This window comes from Gopherus flavomarginatus, chromosome 2, assembly GCF_025201925.1.
Source record: "Gopherus flavomarginatus isolate rGopFla2 chromosome 2, rGopFla2.mat.asm, whole genome shotgun sequence".
NCBI classification, from domain to species: domain Eukaryota; kingdom Metazoa; phylum Chordata; order Testudines; family Testudinidae; genus Gopherus; species Gopherus flavomarginatus.
The window spans coordinates 98,026,271-98,048,835 of NC_066618.1; the positions used below are offsets into that span (position 1 = coordinate 98,026,271).

The 22,565-nt window shown below is 38.1% G+C and overlaps 2 protein-coding genes across 2 annotated transcripts in view; one reads left to right on the forward strand and one right to left on the reverse strand.

The window, feature by feature from the left end:
* The window catches only part of STK17A (serine/threonine kinase 17a), a 48,569-nt gene extending 27,304 nt beyond the window's left edge, over window positions 1-21,265 (forward strand). Inside the window, exons 3-7 of the mRNA XM_050937773.1 lie at window positions 4,929-5,073; window positions 16,276-16,402; window positions 17,784-17,832; window positions 17,919-18,098; window positions 19,096-21,265. Of these exons, the coding sequence (XP_050793730.1) occupies window positions 4,929-5,073; window positions 16,276-16,402; window positions 17,784-17,832; window positions 17,919-18,098; window positions 19,096-19,429 (835 nt within the window). The 3' untranslated portion in view covers window positions 19,430-21,265. The remainder of the gene's footprint in view (window positions 1-4,928; window positions 5,074-16,275; window positions 16,403-17,783; window positions 17,833-17,918; window positions 18,099-19,095) is intronic.
* A 948-nt stretch (window positions 21,266-22,213) lies between these two features.
* The window catches only part of LOC127043746 (cytochrome c oxidase assembly factor 1 homolog), an 88,104-nt gene continuing 87,752 nt past the window's right edge, over window positions 22,214-22,565 (reverse strand). Inside the window, exon 5 of the mRNA XM_050937843.1 lies at window positions 22,214-22,501. Coding sequence (XP_050793800.1) covers window positions 22,438-22,501 — 64 coding nt within the window. The 3' untranslated portion in view covers window positions 22,214-22,437. The remainder of the gene's footprint in view (window positions 22,502-22,565) is intronic.

Here is a 22,565-nt window from a genome sequence, read left to right on the forward strand (position 1 = left end):
TTATGCCATCTCATCAGATGCAGACTTCCCCCAATTATATACTTGGCTCCGTAATCTCCAGACTACTGCAGTGTGCTGTATGAGGTTACACCTGAGGAACACTTAGTAAATTTAGCTAGTATAGAATGCAGTTGCCTGCTTACTTCTAAGGGTCTGTCTCAAGCACTTATTGCTCAGCAAGTCTACAGCATTCCACCATGCTATGCACTGTCGATGTGGACCCTGCTGCTCTGTACCAAAAATTCCAAAGTGCTCTATGGCTGTTTCAGACTTTTAGTGAGCAGCAGCAGGGTCCACATGGACATTTAGTGGATGGCATGCTGGAACACTATAGATTTACACCCAAGCTTGTTGCACAGTGAGTGTTCTTATAGAGACATATGCTAAGTGATTTGAGGATCATGGAGCACAGACTTGTGCGTTCTAGAAACTACATGGGTTTCCAGTTACCTTCCAAGTTAAATTAAAGGTGGCTTTTGGTCTATTAAAGTTTCTTCTGGATCCTTTGCATCTTACACACTATCTCCTCCTTTGCAACCTCACCCAGGGTGGGATACTTGCATTGATGTTCCCTAGATTTGTAGACTTGAGGCCAAGCATTTCTTAGTGGATTGCCCTGTAATCTTGCATTGCCTTTACTCTCTTGTGCAAAAAAACAGAGTTGTTTAACTTTCTAAGTACACTGAGGCATATTTTATTAATTCAGTCTTTTTCTGATGGGATGGATTAAACAAAGGATCTCAGTATAATGTGAGTTAGGAAATGAGTTTAGTCCCTTTTTTACATTATTGTAAATTTTATTAAATTCTGATATAGTGCACTGTTAAAATGTGGTGGGCGGAAAAGTAAGCACATTCCTTGGTTGAGTTTAAAGGCAAAAATGTTTTTGATTTATAGCCACAGTCAGTGATACCTTTTAAATGTTTTAAGTTCTTCATTTCTCACTGTTAAACTGACTACATATTTACATTTTAGTAATGATTAGCAATAAGATTTCATTTGAAATTTCAGAAAAAGTACTGCTTGGTCCTTGCTTTCATAAACAAGGCAGCATAGTAGAGGCAAGTGACTCCAACTGCTATAGCATTAATGTTTTGAAAGACTCGCCTCTTGAGTTCTTCTACTTTCTCTGAGCCTGTTAGATTACAGGTGTAGTGTTGAAGACATAAGCATCCAAAACTTGTGCTCGTTACTCTTTTTTTTTTTTTTTTTTTTTACTCTATCTAAATTGTATGTATAACACCAGTAGATTCTGCTACACTGCAGTCTATGCTTTGTTTTCCCATGAGCATTTCTTGTGGAGGTAGATGAAGGGGTTGGGAGAAGCTCCCAGAACTGTAATTCCATAATGATTCTTCATTCAACAAGCTGCAATTTAAAAGGCATTTAGGTTCTTGAACAATAGATGTTGTTGTGATAAACATTTCTGTATGTTAATTGGGTATATGGTACTGTTCTTCATTATTTTTACCAACACTGAGTGGACTTAATATTGCAAAATAAGGTGTAAATCCATCAGTGCTTCTTTAAGTAATGATATTGTGATCTTGTTAATTCTACTTCACTTTACTGCTTTAAAACAATAACTTACACCATTTTGTACCAATAGAGCCTTTTTACATAGGAGAATAACTACCTGTCTAAATAAACCAACTTATGGGGTTACACCAGTGTAGACCAGGGGTAGGCAACCTATGGCACGGGTGCTGAAGGCGGCATGTGAGCTGATTTTCAGTGGCATTCACACTGCCCAGGCCCTGGTCACCGGTCCGGGGGACTCTGCATTTTAATTTAATTTTAATTGAAGCTTCTTAAACATTTAAAAACCCTTATTTACTTTACATACAACAATTGTTTAGTTCTATATCATAGACTTATAGAAAGAGACCTTCTGAAAACGTTAAAATGTATTACTGGCACACGAAACCTTAAATTAGAGTGAATAAATGAAGACTCGGCACACCACTTCTGAAAGGTTGCCGACCCCTGGTGTAGACCTTTATAGTTAGGAACTGAGTACACTTTATCCTTGAAGTATACGCACATATACTTATTGAGAACCATGCATGGATTTCTCAGCTTTGTGTGGCCTTCTTAAATTGTAGGAAAAGAAAAGGAAACTCTCTTGCTGGAAGTAAGAATGATAAATGTTGTTAATGGATTCAAGCAACTTTATTTTTATTTAGGAGATGTATAATGAATTAATTATAGATACATGTGCAAATAGTGTGTTATAAATTAGCTATGATAATAATCTGACATTGCTGTAAATTTATTGTAAGCATACTATTGTTTTTGCTTCCAAAAAACTGAACTGCAGTATAGCTAGGAAATGCTTAAAACAATGTACTGTAGTGCAGTTGGCACAACTTGGCATGAATAGTCAGTAGACTTTTGTTGGAGTTCATTATGACATTGTACTTCTAATGACTTGTGATTGAGTTGGCTCATGGCTAGCAGACTGTTTTTGCTTAAGGGCATTGTTATGCTCACTGTGCCATAATGAAACGCAAAACAGTCTTGCAAAAATTTCCCCTCTTGTATTTCTGTAAAGGGTCACCAGTTATTTTATTCAACAACAAATCACAGTGTGTTTAAATTCTATCCAAATATGTCACCACCATGTTCAGAGAGTGAATTGCCTGGAAGAAGTTGTCCTCTTTCTGTCCTCTAAAGAGCAAAAATTAGTATTCAAGAAAAGCTTTGTGTGAATTTTGAAAACATTTCTGCTTCATATTTGCAACTGCTCTTTTCTAAGTCTTCTGAAATTATATAGCATGTCCAAAATATAAGAGAAAATCCCAGCACATTAGGTTTTCGTCAGATACTAAAGGCCAGCTTTGAAGAAGTATTTAGGGACCTAAAGATGCAAATAGGTACCTAGTGTGATTTTTTCAAAAGCACGTAGGTGCCTAACTTCCATTGTGTTCAACTTTTAAAAAGTATTAGGAAGCAGGATGGCTCAGTGTTCAAAAATGTATCTGAAGCACAAATTTTTGCTGGAGTCTTGAACTGAATCTTTACATGAAAATAGTGATAATTTAAAATAACTGTTTTAAAATAAATTTGCAACCTCACTTACATGCCTAGCTGAACCTCTGAGGTACTGATCTGCACAAGCAAAATCAGATTTGAAATGTTTTTGTCCATATGGCTGCACTCATATAACATTTTTTGTTAACGTAGTTTGCTTGTTTGTACCTTATTTCTACCAATTCCTAAAAAAAAAAAAAAGGGTGGAAGCAGCGCTGTAACCAAAGAAAATTTGTAGCAATAGTAACTTACTCCCCTTAAAGTTGGCATGCCCCTCAGTGACTATTCCGGGGTCAAGTCCATCAGAGATCTTCCCCAAACATCACAGCAGATGGAGCTGACTTTTCTACTGCGGTGTGCTTACTCTGCTGCAAGACAGCCAAGTAACCTGACCTTTCTTGCTTTATTCCCCAATACATTTTTCTGTCTTTTGATTTGTTTCAATAATACATGAGTTTCTGGGTTTTGTAACTTTTGTCAACCTTTGAATATTTTTAACCTATAATCCCACTAAAATTCAGCCATACCATAGTTTATTCTATCAGATCCTTCTAGTGTTGGCAAAATACGTTGGAAGTCCAGATATTATGAAAAATATGTAGTAGTTCTGCAACTTTGACTCAGGATGTTTGTAGTTTGGTATATAAGGTCCTCAGAACCTAAGGAAAGCCTAGACTCCAAAGGCAGTTCTCAGAAAGTGGTATAATTCTCTTCATTCCCCTCATACCTCCTCTTCTGCAAATAACAAAACATTGGGAAAGTGCAAGAGTGTAGATTACCAATCATGCCATTTGTATTCCCACTGATGCTGCTATTCGTTGAATCCTCTGGTGCCCTTGGTTCAATCAATCTTCATCTCAGAAGTCTGAGGTATAAGGCATTTTTGATGTTTGTTAATCTTAACATGTAAGTACTCAACAGTTGAGAAACTGGTGGACATAGTGTATTTGAGTCCATCGCTAGAGGTGATCCAGAGGTGTGCCATCAAAACTTTCCAGGGAAGGCATTAGGACTGATCAGTTCCTTATGTGTAAAGGCCCAGTCCATCTCCCACTGAAGTAACAGAAGCCTCTGTATTGACTTCAAAAGGAAGTTGGCCTAAATCTTTAATCTTCTGCAAAGCAAAGAAGTAATTTTCTAAAGAATGGTCTTATGGATGGTGCTGATGAAAGGAAAGGAAATGGTGTGCTTCAAAGGGTATGTCTACACTTCAGGCTTGGGGGGTATGAGATTCCTAGTTTGAGAAGACATATTCAAGAGTTAGCTCGCTAAAAATAGAATGTAGCTGTGGGAGCACAAGCAGCCAGAAGGGATTGCTGCCCTGTGTATGTATCCAGCATCTCTGATAGACACTGATTGCTATTTGCACTGCTGCAGCAGTATTCTATTTTTAGCATGCTAGTTTGACAACAGCTAGCTCTTGAGTATATCTTGAGCCTGGTGCATCACTGGCATTCCAGATTGCTCAGTCCAGTTGTGCATAAAGATTTTTTTACAGAAAAAAACATAGTAAATGTCAATGGAGTAGAAGAACAGTATTGTAGAACAGTAATTCCTTCTTCTTGAGTTCCATTGCTATTACGTTGAGAAGACTAGAATTATATGGTATTAAGGATTTGTAAACACTTGACATTTTTACTGATGTAGCAATATGTAATTATCAGGGAAAATTTGAGCCTATGTACAAAGTTCATTCACTCACTCTTGCCATCTTTAAATGCTCACATTATAGTGAGCATGCTGTTGATATTGAGAGAATTTGCTTGCCAAAATTGCTTGCTTTAGGTAAGCAGAACTTTGTAAGGCTTATGTGTAAAAGTCATTCATTCTAAAGAACAGTAACTAGTGCCATAACATTTCTTTTGAAATTAAAATAGATTTTTTTTCTTCCATAGTGCTGCTGGAGGTGAAATCTTTGACCAGTGTGTGGCTGAAAGGGAAGAAGCCTTCAAAGAAAAAGATGTTAAGCGGCTTATGAGGCAAATTTTAGAAGGAGTTTCATTTTTACACAGAAATAATGTGGTACATCTTGACTTGAAGGTAAGCGTGTTTACTTGTCTCATTGAGTGTGTCTACACTGCAATAAAACATCTATGGCTGGCCCAGGTCAGCTGACTTGGGCTTGCATGATGGTCCCAGAGCCCAAGGTCCAGCCTGAGCCCAAATTTCTACACTGCAGTTTTATAGCCATGCAGTCTGAACCCTTTGAGCCCAAGTCAGGTGACACAGGCCTTTGATTGCTATGTAGACATATCCATAGTTACTTGTTAATACATGCTGACTCAGTGCTATAATGCCTTACTAATGCTAATTTATAAATAAAAACAAAGTGTATATATGTCTATGTACTTCCCAAAGCACAAAATTCACCTTTTGCCTTACATGATAACTTTCTGAAAGTTACAAGTGTCTATGAAATATGGACCTAAAATTGCTAATATGTTACGCAGCCAAATGGATGAAGTTTGTCTTACTGTTGTTCAAAACAAAACTAAGCTTCATGCAGTGTTCCCTCATTAAAGTGGAATTTAAGTATCTTTTTGTGCTCTAGTAACATTTTTAAAAAGTAAATTAGCGTTTATATAGACCTGGGTGACAGTTTGTGCTTTGTGAAATTTGGAAAAAATTGGTTAAGAGATAGTTAAAAATTAGTTGAACACAGCATGCTGTAACTGCACTGAAAATAAATTTACCATTCTACTATTAAGAGCTCACAAAAGGCTGCTAAGCAGCTGTACTTGGATGCATATGGACTGATGCATTGCATTATGATACTGCATTTGACAAGTTAGTATTTTAAAAAACTTCAAAAGCCAGTTAAGTCAACATTTGCCAACTGTTGCCATTCATTAAGCAGAGATTGAAGTACACCTCTACCTTGATAATTATGCTGTCCTCGGGAGCCAAAAAATCTTACAGCGTTATAGGTGAAACTGTGTTATATCAAACTTGCTTTGATCTGCCGGAGTATGCTGTCCTGCTCCCCCACGGAGCGCAACTTTACCGCTTTATATCCAAATTTGTGTTATATCGGGTCATATTATATAAGGGTAGAGGTGTGTAAACTGCTGGCTAAGGCTGACTTCAGGTTAAATAGTTCAACCATGTGATAAAACCTTGACTGAGATTAGGTTTCTTTGGTCAGGAAACTCATTTATGGTTCCCATGGCAATTATAAGCTGGTACTTTTTCTGCATAGGGAGTATCATTTTGCATTACTATATACAGTCTGGTGCTACCTATTTATAAGAAGACATTTTGTGGGAGTCTTAACTTAGAATTTTCTGGATTTTTGCACAATTTTTATTGATGGAATTCGTTTTTCAATGGTGGAAAGTTTTTTTTTTGTTTTTGTTGTTTTTCAAAATAAATACCATAGTTACTTGTCTGGTTTTATCGAGATTATTGTGGGTTGTTGAGCAATGTAATCTTTAAGTACAGAATGATAAAATGAAGGCTGTAAATGCAACTACTTGGCAAATTCGAATGTAGAACTACTATAAAACTACTTCCAGCCTACCCAGAAGTAGCCTAGTTACCTGCATTTATATATTATGCATTCTGATAGGCTTAACTTGTCTACTGTACAGCAAAATCTGATATAATTTGCTCTGGGGATAGCAGCCAAAAATGACAGGGGAGCATGAGAACTCAGGAAGGTTAATCAAGGATATTATTGGGTCCAAGAGATCTTGCCATGTCAGACAAAGAATCTGTCCTGGCATACACCTTGAATGAGTACCATGCTCTTTTAAATTCCTAACAGAAAATAACAACAAGGAGTCTGGTGGCACCTTAAAGACTAACAGATTTATTTGGGCATAAGCTTTTTCAGATGCAGAATTTTTAGCCACAAAAGCTTATGCCCAAATAAATCTGTTACCCTTTAAAGTGCCACCAGACTCCTTGTTGTTTTTCTGGATACAGACTAACACGGCTACCCCCTGATATTTTGATTTTGTTGACACCTGGCTGATGTATTGCCTAACCTTTTGTCTCTGGGGAACTGGTTTGAGACTCTCTTCCCCAGACTCAGAACATGTCTTTAGTAATATCCTACAGTAGAATAACTTTAACTTTGCAAACAACGTTGCCACACATATTTTACCAGAACAGTAATGATCGGTAAATTATCAATTTTCTGATTATTCCTAACAAGGCATACTTTGTATGAAATTTATCATAATCTTGTAAAAGGATTGAACATAGGGCTGTACAGGCAGTCATACATACTAAGTTTTGAAATTTATTAAGGCAAAGGAAATTGGATGACCTGATCTCAGTGACATGGATGCAGAAACAGTGAGGCCCCGTAATGTGGTTAAATGTGGAGGCTGCATCTTATTTACCAGTTATTACCTAACTGGCATAACCACCTCAAACTGGCTGGTACATTTGTTCCAGTGTGGGTCTCAGCTGGAACCAGTGCCCTCTAAATCCTCAGCCCAGGCAAGGGACCCTGCTGGATGCCTGAGCCTGACCCACTTCCTCTCTTCCATGCCAGGAGTGGTTGAGATGAAGAATCACAAGCTGTGCATGAGAGAGGCATACAAAATTACCATGCAATGTGACTGCCCAGCCCCAAATCCCAAGCAGCTACTGGGTTACTTTAGGCTTTCTCACCAGCAGCTGCACTGGAACCTGCCATAGTTACAGCAGTTGTAATTTAAATCCCAAATCAGATGCTGGATAGAAGGTGAAAAAAGTCATTTGGCAATCTGCCATTTTTGCCATATGGGAAAATATGCTTTCAGACTGCAAAACTGGTGAACAGCCTAGTCCCCAGCATCATAGGAAATCCAGCAGACCAGTTTAAGTGTGGAAAAGGTGGAGCTGAACAGGGAGTGGACAATGGCTACCCCAACCAAGTAGCAAACTGTATCATCCACCAGATGGGAGCCAATCACCTGATCCTGCTCCATCCTCCTACCCCCCCCCATGGAAGTGGGAAGGATGCTTCCTAGAATCTGGCCCAGGTGACCTCCCCATACCCTGTGGCACAAGGAAGTGTGGAAGGGGAGGTGGAGAAGACCAGCCTTCAAACAGTGAGGGTGAAGGAATGGCGAGGAACAAAGGGGAGAGGTCATGTGGAGCACTTCTTTAGCTGCTCCCTTTGGAAATCGTTCTCTTTCCCCTGCCACAGTCTCCACTGCTCCTGGCCCCACAAAAGCCCCACCATGTAAATCGAACCCAAGTGAACTGGAACTTTTGAGACTTGTCTAATTGTTTATATCTAAGTGAAGCAGCAGCATAAGAATACTTTCAAAATCTCTAGTGTAAATATCTGCTGATGGTTTGTGAATGCTGAATATTAATTTTTCCGCTATATTCTGTTGCTGCTGATCTTGTTTATCTATACCTTACTGCATTTTGTAAGTAATGCTACCAGCAGATTTAAGTCTTAAACTGAACAACATTGAACGCACAACACCATCCAGAAAACTAGTTTATCAATTTAAGTAGATGTCTCACAATATTTACTATCAGAGATGCGGCCATAGGGCTGTTTGATCCTGGCCAATCTGATTTTCTGTATAAATCTTTATTCAGTTTATCTTTGGGTTCGTGTTTTTCATCTACAGTCCATTAACTCAAAACTCTAATCCCAAATATAAAATAAGTCATCTGTCCCAACAATCATTCACTGGATACTTCTAGTAATCAGCAGCAACCTAAAGAAACAGTTTCCTCTCTGATCTGTCTTGTTTTTAGAGTTTATAAGACTCATAAGGACTGATCATGTGAGTATATTTACACAAGATATACAGTCTCTCTGTTATTTTTGCATGTGTAAGCATGATGATTGGCTATACACAATACAATTTGTCATAATGTGACAAATTATGTAACACCACGATGGGGGGTTGTGCGTCTGAACCCATAATGTGGCCCAGTGGCGAGAGTCTGTGGGGCCAGCAATAGGGGAACGTGGGCCCTCCCTGCTCCATTGGGTTCCAACCCAGGACCCTGTGAATGGCAGCTCAAATGTGTGGCCTAGGGCCAGAGGCAGATTAGTGAGTAGATAAACAGAAAGCAAGAATGCATCACAAAATTAACTTGTAAGTGTATTTGAATTTTAATCTTCTAGTACACTTCCAGTAAACTCCTCTTTTTGTGAAAGTAATGAAGTCTTACTAACATGGATCCTTTTTACAGTCTATTAAGCCTTTGAAGGGGGAAAAGACCGATTTATGACTCCTTTTTTGGAAAGCCCAATCATGTCTCATTTCATAATATTGGCCAATGAGCTCTAGGTTAGCTCTTAACCTAGCAAGGCAGTGTGTGTGACGATCCATTGACACCTTTGCCTTTGGATGGCAGTGGTTTCCTAAGGGCATGCAGGATAGTCCATTTTACAAGGTACAGATCTGAAAATCAAACTTGAGTTCTGTTCACTGCTCTGCTCTTGATTACCACGTGACTTTGACCTCTCTCTTCCTTCATCTCGAAAGTGGGAACGATAAGTTTATCCAGTAATTTAAAACACTCTGAGATTTATTAAGTATTACTAATTTATGCTGGCATTTGGGAGACTCACTTGCACAGAACATATTTGGCAAGCAATGTGTCTAACTCCGATAGCCAAAGGGTTAATGAATCTGGCCTAAAATGTTATCCTTATTCTAACACTAGTTTCATTTCTTTTGTGTGGACCAAACAAAGAGCTTTAGAAAGATCTATCCAGCTTTTTGTGGTGGTTGACACCTCCACACTAGGTCAAACTACATCCAAAAGAAATAAATCAAAACAGTTGTCTATATGTGACTGTTATTGTTACAGTGTAGAAGAATTGTCTTCTAAGACTCAAGTTAAACTCTGTTCAGACAAGTCTATGGCACTGACAGCCTCCTTCAGACCATGTCTGTCCCATGACATTTGCAAGACTTTCACTGTGAGAATAAATGCTGTTGCATTTTACACTGTAGAAAAGTCTAACTTTGAGTTGGCTTACCATGGGTTCAGAGTTGCCACATTTCCCTCTTTTCCCCTGCAGGATTTGGCTCTTGTCCCACTGAGTAGTTGTCATATCCTGACTTCAGTAGAGGTTTTCAGCCTCTTTCTAAAAAGCAAAATGCAATGATGCAGTATGATTTTCTTGACTTGAAATGAGAGTAAGTAAATTGGATCACAAACAGAGAATCAAACATCACAGCATTGCTGTACTGCTTTTATTTTAATCTGGAGTTGATGCATAGGTTTAGGCTGAAATTCTTTCACTCCCTCTCCCCTGCACCCCAGTCCGTTTATGTTGGATAAAAGAGCCAGAGTAGTTTATTTTATATCCGTGTTTGGCTGATAAACTTAATCTCTGGGTGTGGGGATGTTTTGGGGGAGGGGAACTGTGAATGGAGAAGCACATGGAAAAAGGAGAAAATGTAAGGAAGGAGGAAGAGAACCCAGTCTGTGGAGGCAGGGGGAGAAGGGAGTAAGAAATGAAAACCATAGGAAAAGATGCACCATTTATCTTGTAAGAAAGAAATGAAAAAGCGGAGTGAAGTCAGGAAGGAGAAAGGTCAAGAAATGCTCGACATGCAGCACCCTCCTTCATCCCGTTTATCTGCTTTTCCTGTAAGTGCTTGGGCACCTTCTCTGCATGAAATGTCCTCCCCCAAAACCACTAGCAAAACTACTGCAGTCTTCACATCAGTGCTGCAACTCCATTCCTGCTGTGCCTACCATAAAGTGTCTAATGCAGTGGCTAAGCAAGTGGCCTGGTATAAATGAAAATGAATCAGTCTCCTAGAATGATCAGATAACTACATGAAACTCAAGTTCTTAAGGCTGAATGCATCTCTCAGATAAAGGTAAAGCATTATACACACGTTGTAATTATCTCAAAAAACAAGCACTAGAAACTCAAGTTCACAGTTAAGGTTAAACTTAAAAAAAATTCAAAAATGTTAAGTTTGAGGCTATGAAGAAGAAATAAATTTAATCTGGGACTATATGACTATTTGTGTGTAATAGTATTTAATTATTTAGTAATAGCATGGCATCACTACAGGGTACAATTAAGGTTATATTGGTACTCTATCTGTATTTCCATTCTTTTAAGCATAACCTGAACTCTGAATTTCTTGAGTTTGCAATGTTTGTGTGTTTACTCTTGAGTGAGTGATATGTAATCCACTTTATTGCCAGTTCAGTGTAGTCTTTAGCTAGGAATATCCTTGTTTTTTCTTTTGAATATTAAAAACTTCGTAGATGAATGTGAATCAATTATTTTTAATTATTTGAAGATATATATAGTATCAACATTTCAGTCTCCTTTGAACTTTTAGTGCCAGATTCACCAGTACAATTTGCTTTACTCTGCTGAAGCAATGCAAAGTGACCAGAACATACTGGCCAGTTTTCTCCCAATTCCTGACCTCCATGTTCCCCTCCAGGCTCTAATTTGTACATTGTTCAGGATTCACTGTCTCAGCTTGGCTTATCTCTGTTTTGAAAGCAGGGTCTTTGCTATGCATACTTCTAGCTTCACTCCCATTGAGCACAATAATGGTCTTCTCTGTAGAAGAATGTTATTCTTCAACCCCTATCAAAGTAATTTTCAGGTACAAAAAATGGCAAATCAATAACCATTTAATCCTTAATCTTCAAATGTAACCAGTGCACAGATTTCAGAGTTGTAACCATAGGGGAATTTTGAAGAGTCTGCATTATTCTGTTAAGACTCTTTGGCAATGGTCTGACGGAGTGCTTAATTTATTAAAAGGACCCATTTTTAAATTTTTGACTAAATTTAATAAACTGATTTTCCTGTTAACACTCAAACTTTTTTGCATTCAAATGTTATGAGTTTGGGGAGGATACGCTTTATTCTTCATACATAACAGTGGTTGAATCCCTGCTTTAAGTGCAAAATTCAACTTAACCTTAATTATGGAACCATGACAGACGCTGTCATAATAATAAATAACAATGAAGGCAAAACTACATATTATGTGCTTGGCTTACCTACATTACCATATATTCCTATTGCCATTACCCTTCTTTTTCCCCACTCTCTGTGTTGTAAGCTATTCCCATCTGTTGCATCCTGTTGTTATTCGTATTGTAAACTGCATAAAACCTATGTTTCGCCATTGGAGGGAGCACTTGGTAGCACGGGTATTTTTCACCTTGCGCTGGCAAGCTCTTCAGTGGATAAACCTTTTCAAACTCAATCAATAAGTGCTTTAAATATAGAAAACAAGTTGTGGGGAAATTAGATGAAAGCATCTTGTAGAAAAGAGAATTTATATATTATTTACATTAAACTTGAATTGTGAATTAAGAGCAGACAAGGTCAAACTCATCACTACTTTATTTGCTTTAAAGAGCTCATACTGGACTTTGAGAAATCATCTGACTTCATTAGAAGCCAAGGATGCCTTTTCAAAAGAGCTTGGGGTTAATTGATATTTCAGTAAGATTTCGTTAGAATTATGATTGTTTTTAACTTGTTTTGTGGGTGCATTTCATGCTGTGTAGCACAAATATTATGTTGTCTATCTTGAGTAGTATAACTGTATCCTGTTTGTAAAAAGCAATAGATGTCATTGAAAAGTTAAGTTATTTTGGCAACTCTACCTCACTTACTAAAATCCTGATGACTCTTCTTATAAGGCTTACAGTTCTCATGAAACATTGCCAGTAAAAACTTCTCTCACTTAAATGTTGCTTTCTCTGTTTTCCATTTCATATAACAACTCAGTTGCCTACTAGGAGGTATGCCTAAGGATATGTCTACACTGCAGTCAGAGGTGTGGCTATCGCAGTGGCTCTCAACCTCTCCAGACTACCCCTTTTAGGAGTCTGATTTGTCTTGCATATCCCTGAGTTTCACTTCACTTGAAAACTACTTGCTTACAAAATCAGACACAGAAATACAAGTGTCATGCACACTATATTAATGAAGAATTGCATACTTTCTCTTTTTTTACCATATAATTATGCAAGTACTATATTTATATTCCAATTGATTCATTTTATTTCAGTGTATAGTATATAGAGCAGTATAAACAAGTCATTGTCTGTATGGAATTTTAGTTTGTACTGACTTTGCTTGTGCTTTTTATGTAGCCTGTTGTAAAACTAGGCAATATCTAGATAAGTTGATGTACCTCCTGGAAGATCTCTGCATACCCCCAGGGGTATGTGTACCCCTGGTTGAGAACCACTGGGTTATAGCCTATGTAAACACTGTTTTTTTTCTAGCTGGCTTGAATAAGAGTGGCAATGACACCATGGGCTGTGCAAGCCTGTATGGGACCCTGGGTACGTACCTGAGTGGCTAGCCCATGCTACTGTGCTGCTACAGCTTCCCTGTTGTCATTTGACCGTGCTATGTCAAAGCTAGCTTGTGTACATCTACACATGTTGCAGCCACACCTCTGATTGTCATGGCATGGAGAGCAGTATATTTGGGTTTTTTCAGTACAAATTAGTATAGAACAAACCAGAATTATAGAACAGGCTCCTGTACGGTACCATAAGCTTCAGTGTGACAACCTAGTGCAGGGGTCAGCAACCTACAGCACGTGTGCCAAAGGTGGCACACAAGCTGATTTTTGACAGCACTTGGGGCGGGCTGAGCCGCTCAGCCCGCCACAGCTCTGGGGTTCCCGCTGCTGGCCCCTTGCCAGCCAGGGTCCTGCCGCCAGTCCCACTCAGCGCCCGCTGCCAGCCGAGCTGGCAGGTGAAACCCCAGAGCACCGCCGCTCTGGGGTTTCTACCGCCGGCTTCTGCTAGCTGGGCTCCCACCGCTGGTCCCACTCAGAGCCCGCTGCTGGCCTGTGGTTCCTTCCCCGCCCAGGCTGGCAGCGGGTTGAGACCCCAGCTGGCAGGAGCCAGCGGCTGAAACCCCAGAGGGGGGCTGGCGGAGATGCTCAGCCCATCCTTGAAATCCCAGAGCTGGGCGGGCTGACCCGCTCAGCCCACTGCTGCTGTGGAGTTCCGGCTGCTGGCCCCTTGCTAGCTGGGGTCCCCGCTGCAGCCCCACTCACCTTGCTTGCAGCGCAGACCTCCTGCCAGACAGAGTCCAGGCTTCTGGCCCTGCTCAACCCTACCACCTGCCAGCTCCACTCACCTCAGATGCCGCTCTGGGGTTCCAGCCACTGACCTCCTGCCAGCTGGTTATCAATTTATAATTCAGAAGCCTATATGCAGCTTAAAGTATCTAAATAGGTGCCACCAGACATTGGAAAACTCAGCAAGGGCAAGGATCACACTAAACTAGTAAGATCTGTATTTTAATTTAATTTTAAATAAAGCTTTTGAAATGGTTTGAAAACCTTGTTTACTTTACATAACAGTAGTTTTGTTATATATTATAGACATATAGAGAGACCTTCTAAAAAATGTTAATGTATTACCGGCACACGAAGCCTTAAATTAGAGTGTATACATGAAGACTCGGCACACCATTGCTGAAAGGTTGCTGACCCCTGACCTAGTGCCACTTGGTGAGAGAATTTCTATGTATTTCCTTCTTTGCGACAACTCACTTTTGAAAGAATGGAGGAATTTATTAAGGCTAGTACAGTATTTAAAACTTCCTAAAGTGTCCTAAAAATGTAGCAGGCATAACTGGCCTGAGTATTTTTAAACGTGCTTGCAAAATACTTTACTTTCCCACCCAATAACATAGAATCATAGAAGATTAGGGTTGGAAGAGACTTAGGAGGTCATCTAGTCCAAAAATACAACCAGCTCTCCTGGACTCCTTTCCCCCTCATATTAGCCTCCCAGGGGATCCTGCCCATCTGTTCCCTGAGGGAGTCAAAGTCTGCTTTTCTGAAGTCCAGGGTCTGTATTCTGCTGCTCTCCTTTCCTACTTTTGTCAGGATCCTGAACTCGACCATCTCATGGTCACTGCTGCTGAGGTCGCCACCCACTTCTACTTCCCCTACCAATTCTTCCCTGTTTGTGAGGCCCCTAGTTGGTTCCTCCAGCACTTACACCAAGAAGTTGTCTCCAACACCTTCCAAAAACTTCCTGGGTTGTCTGTGCACTGCTGTATTACTCTCCCAGCAGATGTAAGGTTCATTGAAGTCCCCCATGAGAACCAGGGTCTGTGATCTGGAAACTTCTATTAGTTGTCCGAAGGAAGCCTCGTCTACCTCATCCTCCTAACATTTTTCCACCATGACCATAATGCTGTACAGAATTGGCCTGGATATTTTGGAGACGGTTAATGTGCAGATTCTAGAACCACCAGCAGTTGGTTGGCTGATGCTTGCTTCTCCCCACAACCTTCCCAATGCACAGATTGATCTGGGGGGTCTTCCAGAAATATAGGAACCTGTACTGTAGGACCCAAAGATCAACCAGATGGGGACTGTGAATAATGTGATCTTTTGGAAATATCAGTGTCAAACATAAATTAATCATTGCAAAGAAAAGAGAAAAACTTATGAAAACAAGTATTCCTGACGTACCTAGGTCATCAAAATCCTGAAGATCCATAATTTTGCTCTTGATGGTCCCCTAAGACAGACTCTGGTAGTATTCAGATAATATTTTACTATGGAACTTTAATGATTACAAACATAATTTTCAAGGATGACACACAAGGAATTCAGTACTTCAGGAGAAAAAACAAGTTTATCCAAGGTTAGCATTTGACTTACATGTTGATTCTTAAAGTAAACAGTCCAAGTGCCTGAAAAATAGGTGTTTTGTTTAACACTTTGTTCTTGTAGATAGTAACAAATTTAAATGCTCTAAAATAAAATGGTTTTTAGTTCTAATATCAAAAGCAGAATTGAGGTCAGTCACAATAGATAAAATTGCTGTACCTCAAACCAGACTGTCCAAAATAACTAACATGCTTTTTCTATATCTTTAGAGTTGAAGACATTGAAACAAAAAATGGCTTAAAATGCCAATGTCTTCTAATAAATTAGAGCTCCACAGTAACAAAAGCAAGTACATGATGGCAAAACTATTGATGGAGTTTCCACATATAGATGGTGTTAAACTGTAGTTACTGTTGTATTTTCATAAATATCCTAGTCTGAGAATGGCAGATGTTTGGCTGAGAAATCATACGGATACATCCTACTGTTGAAGTCTTCTTTTTCAAGTGTAAGTCCTTGACTAATGGAGTCTTTTAAAAAAAAAAAAAAGTACTGGAAAATGCATCCTCTTTATTTTTGTGCTCAAAACAACACTGCACTCCTACAATACTATAGTCAAGTGTAGGTTTGAGTGCTTAAAAAGCCTGGTCATTTGTTTGATTCTTTTGTTTTTCAGCCCCAGAATATTCTGTTAACTAGTGAATCTCCTTTGGGAGACATTAAGATAGTTGATTTTGGCCTTTCCAGAATACTGAAAAGCAGTGAAGAGCTAAGAGAAATTATGGGAACTCCTGAATATGTGGGTAAGTAGAACCTCAGAGTTGCAAACACCAAAGTGGCAAACTTACCAGTCAACCACACACCTCATTTTGAACTAGAAGTATGCAATCAGGCATCAGCAGAGATAGGGGAAAAAAGCAAATATGGTACAGTAACTGTTAAATGCAAACTACTAAAAAAAATTTTTAAAAACAGTTTGACAAGGAAACTGTTTGTGTGCTTATTTCATTTTAAATTAAGATGGTTAAAAGGAGCATTTTTCTTCTGTATAGTAAAGCTTCAAAGCTCTATTAAGTCAATATTCAGTTGTAAACTTTTGAAAGAACAACCATAATGTTTTGTTCAGAGTTATGAATGACCTCCATTCCCAAACTGTTCATAACTCTGAGCTGCGTCTTTGGATTTGGATATTGTCTGGATGTAAATATTTAAAAAAGAAAGGAAAAACCTTCAACTTTAGACAATCAGTCATATAAATTACTCTGTAACAATACAAAAGATGGATGCCTTTACCATTTATACAGGTCCAAATGCTAGAAGATAAAACGTTTCTGTATGGCATCATTAGACATTAAGAAAAGTCCAGTACAAATACAAGACCATAAGAAAAATCTTAATACATTAAATTATAGCTTTAAAATGAAATAACTGGAGCCACTAACACCCTTGCCTTTAGCATTTAAAAACTATAACTTGAACTTACACTGTCAGAATTATTTGGAAATAACTTATGTTCTGTGAGTGAAAAATATTTGTTTGCTTTGTGTGCAATCTATAGTATGAGCTGATCCCTGAGTTTCCTGCAGTGTTGGGGAAATGGGGGGACAATTGACATCTGGCTGTAGAACAAATTTCCTTCTGCATGGCTTTTCTGCCATGTTCAGTAGTGAGATCCGCACTGCTCTTGGTAGCATACTTATTAATGCTCTGTTAACTGGTCCTGGGCCTGGGTGGTAGAACCACAATGTTGATTTTTAGAACTGTTCACTCCACCACAGAGTTGAGAGTGCTTGCCAAACTGAGACAATAGGAGGTAGTTTTGTAAAAGTCTTCCCTTTCCACAGGAGTGGAGCTACCAGTGACCACTCACATTCTGAATCATTTTAGTTGCTACTAGGAAAGATTAGCCAGTCTTAGGTATGCAGAATAAAGAAAAGTAAAAATCAAATAATCGTAATCTATTATAAATTTTTTTTAAAATTTAATTTGGTCCAGATTTTCTTTCAAATGTTCACGTCATATTCCAGATTATGCAAAATGGGTTGCATTGTTAAGTCTTCGAAATTGCCTAGTTTTGAATTGTAATACTGGCTTGTAAAGTATGACTTTGCATGTAAATGAGTAAATATAGATTAGTTCTATTTTGAACAAATAGAGTATACTTTATGCTTTTTTTCATAATAGCGCCTGAAATTCTGAGTTATGACCCAATCAGTACAGCAACAGACATGTGGTAAGTGTAGCCTTTAATATTTACAACTTTTACAAAATTGAACTTGTCTTTTTTACCTTTAAGGTTTTCTGTTTTTTTTAATTTAGGAGCATTGGAGTACTAGCATATGTCATGCTAACAGGGATATCGCCTTTCTTGGGAGATGATAAACAAGAAACATTCTTAAATATAGCACAAATGAACATAAATTATTCTGAGGAAGATTTTGACCTTATATCAGAGTCTGCTGTGGATTTCATCAAAACCCTTTTGGTTAAGAAACCTGAGTAAGTTCACTAAAAAGCAGTCTGTTCCAGAGACTAAATGAGTTCTAAATACTGCTATAGGCTAAAGCATTGTCTGAGATTAGAGATAGTGTAAATGAAGACCTGCAATGGAACGTTGTTAATTTGCACTTCATTATGTATAACCACATTTTGTGTCTACAAAAAGACACATTTCCCATTTCTCATAAATGAATGCTGTAATGAGTCTTGTATTGCTAAGACTTCATTATTTTTTTTACAAAATACACTACATAAATTGTCGTAGCAGTAATTCCAATAATTAAAACTGAACTTGTCAAACTAAATGAATAAAGTAAAATGTGTGGTATAGTATCTTTTCTCTTTTGCATTTGTTCACTGACTACTTTTGCAAAATTAGTGAGTTTGCAGTTAATTTCTGAGTCTGTGGATTAGTGACGTGTTTTACTGTCTTTTGTTGGGCTGACTGTTATTAAAATATATTTTTACTTGTGAACTGAGCAGATTTGACCTGGTTGCCATTGAGAGGCAAATATGAACCCCTACAATGCTGCTTCTGTTCTGAAAAGTATCTATAGTATTTTATTTATTCCTCCCTTTGGCTGAGCAACTCTCTGCATAGTTCCATGGGAAAAACAACAGCGAGCAACATCAAGGATGCAAGTATTTCACAGCTTGGTATAAATCATTGTGTATAATTAGACTGCTGCTCTAAATTTTAGATTTCATAGAATTTCATAGTTAACAAGGTATATAAAACAAAGAGATTAGAGGATTTAAAACCCTCAGCTATTTTACTGGGTGGCTGTTGCTCCTGATTTTTTTTTCTTTACAATTGATGGATATTAGCACAGTTTTGTTAGTCAGTTCCATAACTGATTGGCCAATTTAATGCAAAGTCATATCCCTAGAAGAAACTGGTTAATCTTTCTAGTTCTTATCCAAGGTCTTGAGTTTAGTGTTCCTCTTTTGACACTCCTTCTGGCATTCTTTTGAATTGAGCCTTCTTTTCTCATAGGGAACGGGCAACAGCTGAAGAATGTCTGCAACACCCATGGCTAGCACAAAGTGATATTCCAGACCCTGTGTGCAGCATTAAGAGTACAGCAGATGAGGTAAATACTGTCATCCAAAAAGATGGAGATTCTGCCTCTGAAAATTCTACAGATGCTGAGAAAACTGAAGGAGACGAATCAGTAGTGACAGAGGAACTAATTGTAGTGACTTCGTACACACTGGGACAATGTAGGCAGTCAGAAAAAGAAAAAATAACTGAGCAAAAAGCCATTTCCAAACGATTTAAATTTGAAGAACCATTGCTGCAAGAAATACCAGGAGAATTCATTTACTGAACCTTATGGGACATTGTAGCTGTAACTTAAAGGGAATCATTCCTACAAAAAAAAGTTAATATCCAAGTGAATCTTGCCTTGATGTGCAACAAACTTTCTAGGTAAAAAGGAAAACGTTGATAAAAGGCAGCTAAGAAAAATATGCCAAGCTTTTAATTTCATAGGATGCTTAAACAAGATTTCCAAGATGGCAGACAGGAATGCAACAGCAATAATGGCTTACTTTCTGTTAGGGAAGGTGGGGAGTTTATACTGTTCTTGATATGTGATTCGTTCAGACTTTGTCTTCAGATAGTAGGGAATACTAACTAGCTGTTCCTGTTCTGAAGAAGCTGATGGTATGAAGAGTTTCATCTATGAAAAAAGAAATGCTAAGAGACTCATTTTTTGATTAATTTTCCATTAGCTGTGAATACACAGGGCCAGATTTGCCTCTGACACTCCTTTTTTACCTTGATATAACCCAGTGATTTCAGTGGCTAAGTTCTGATTAAGAATGGTGTCAGAAGAGTGAGGCCAACTGAATCTACACTCAATTTTTTTTTAATTCTGAATTTTGAAGTTGGGGTTCTTCTGGAAGAGTCATTGTTGTGACTTCTCATTCCTCTGATTGTCATCTGTGGAGGGAGAGAAAGTCCATAGACTGAGTTGACCCCTTTCTATTTATCTATCAGCTGAGGAAGGAACTCCCCATTACCTGAATAGAATAAATTGAGGTCTGGGAAGCACCTATCCTTCAGATACAGGATAAAGTGGTATATCTATGACTGGACAAAGAGTAGGATTGGGCAGCTGTATAGATGTGACACAGCTGTCAGTGAGGATGGTCCCTCTTTAGGATAATTTAGGGACCAACTGGGCAGCAAACTTTGACAAGTTCTGTGACTTACAGATGCCAGGACCTCAGACTGAGCCCTTAGTTTTCTGAGATGTTTAAAAATCAATGCAGTTCCAAAGTTCCATTTTTATGTAATTGAAGTTTACTGCTATTATCTCATGTACTGTTAACTGTTCAACTATTTATTTTGTTTCCCCATTATTCACAATTCCTTGATAATAAATCCTTTATAAAGTTTTCTTGCTATGACACCACAAATAGGAACTCTGTTAAATTAGATTCTTCTTCACTTTCACAATACTCCAATTTTTTTTCTACTCTCATAAAACACAAACCAGAATGTGTTTACCATTTAATTCTTTGGGCCTACCAACCCGGAGTTTCCAGTACTAAGTGCTAATCTTGAAAATTCTGTCTTCACACAAAAGATGAATGGTAGTTTACTAATAAGCACAAGTAGGTTTCATTATAAATGTTTGTATGAGCTAGCTGTTAGTATGGTTGTAATAAAGCAGGGAAGAGATGTTACAAATATATAGAAGAAAACGGCATGAAAAGCAGTGTGACCTAGAGCGAGAAGCTGTACATTTCTTTACTTAATGGCTCCGAGCCAGTAGTTTGTCTGACTGCTTTCAGCTGAATCCACATCAGGAAAATTGCATCTATAAACTACTATGTTCCATCATACTTAGCTTGCTTTGTCCCTGCTGAATTATAAACTGAATGTTCATGTAGATAGGGCAGCATCTTATTCCGTGAAGACCTTTCATTTAATGTACAGTAGTTGTGTACTCAGAACTGATCCAAACTGAGTAACTTATTCATATTGTAACAGTCAGGTGATTGATTTGTTTGAAGCATTTAGAGTTGTACATTTAGATTACTCCTCCTGCAGACAATACCCATCAAGTTTTTATATCATCAGAGTTAAGTTTTCAAGCAAGATTTTGGATAGCTATGGAAAAACTAATAATAAAAACAAAATTCTAACAAAGGAAGGTTACTTGTGTCCTAGCCTACATTCTAGATTTGTCTTTCTAGACTATGGAAATGACCACCAGTGGTCAGATTACAGGATGCTATTTGGTGAACTCAGTGCTGATCCCCACCAAACATTGCATGGATTCAGGAGTTGAAGTTCTCTCTCAGTATCTTTTGTCCTTACACTTGGATCACTTGACCAAAGCAGCTGCGTTGGTCAGGATATGTCAACTCTCAAAACTCACATCAAGCACAACTAAAATGACAATTTCTGACCCACACCCATAGTATCTGGGGAAATTTTAAACTATTTTTTTTTACACTTCCTTGACTAACACAAACTGAGCAGTAAGAATGAGATGTTTGAACATATGCTTATACTCTAAATCTACACTGTTTAAAATAGAAGATACTAAAGAGGGAACATCTGATTTTGCCATGTTCAGATATCTGAATACCAACTAACAGTTTGTAATTTCAGTTCATGGTATTTCATTACATAATCATTTGATGCAGGACCCTTAAAACTATTTTAATTCCTGTGTGTAACTATACAATAGACTGGTTAATAGTGGATTTGAGCTGCATACCTGTTGTACTATGCCCTTTAGTTTCTATTGTATGGTAGTGAAACTTGAAAACATATTTAAACTAAATGAGTTATAATGTTTGTTACAAGGCCAGCTTCCTTTGAATTGGCTGCTTTGAGATTTCCAAATGTGCTGCATTTTTTGTTAACTTTTTGTGCCTTAAGGTGGATTTGTACAATATTTTTTAAAATCATTCTGAATTTGTATAAATGTATGTAAAAGTTTATTAGTTTGTAAGTTATAAACAAAGCATGTTAAGTTGGTCTATATAATGGAAAAAATAAAGTTTCTATTAATGTATTATCGAAGGGCTGTGAACCAATTCCAGTCACAGCTGAAGCTTTCATAGTTATTTCCATTCCATTATAAATCTGTTCAGCTGTAACTGAAGTATTGCTATTTCTAAGGCATAGAAAGGACCTATTCCGTTTATTAGGTATTAATAGTGTGTATTTCAGAGACTCACTGTGACAAGGTACAAATTCGAAAAAACTAAGATCTGTAAAATGGAATGGGGAATGCAGCTCCAGTCCAAAGAATTAACTTACTTAGCATAAGAACAGATCGCTGACCTGTAGAAGTAGTATTTCAGCAGCTTCTTAGGGGCACAGGTACCATGGTGATGCCTGGATAAATTTTTGTAGCATACCAACCATTTGGGACCTGTCAAAGAAGGTGGTGGAAAACAAATAGCTTAGCTGACTTTTAGAAATTTAGATAATGCTTA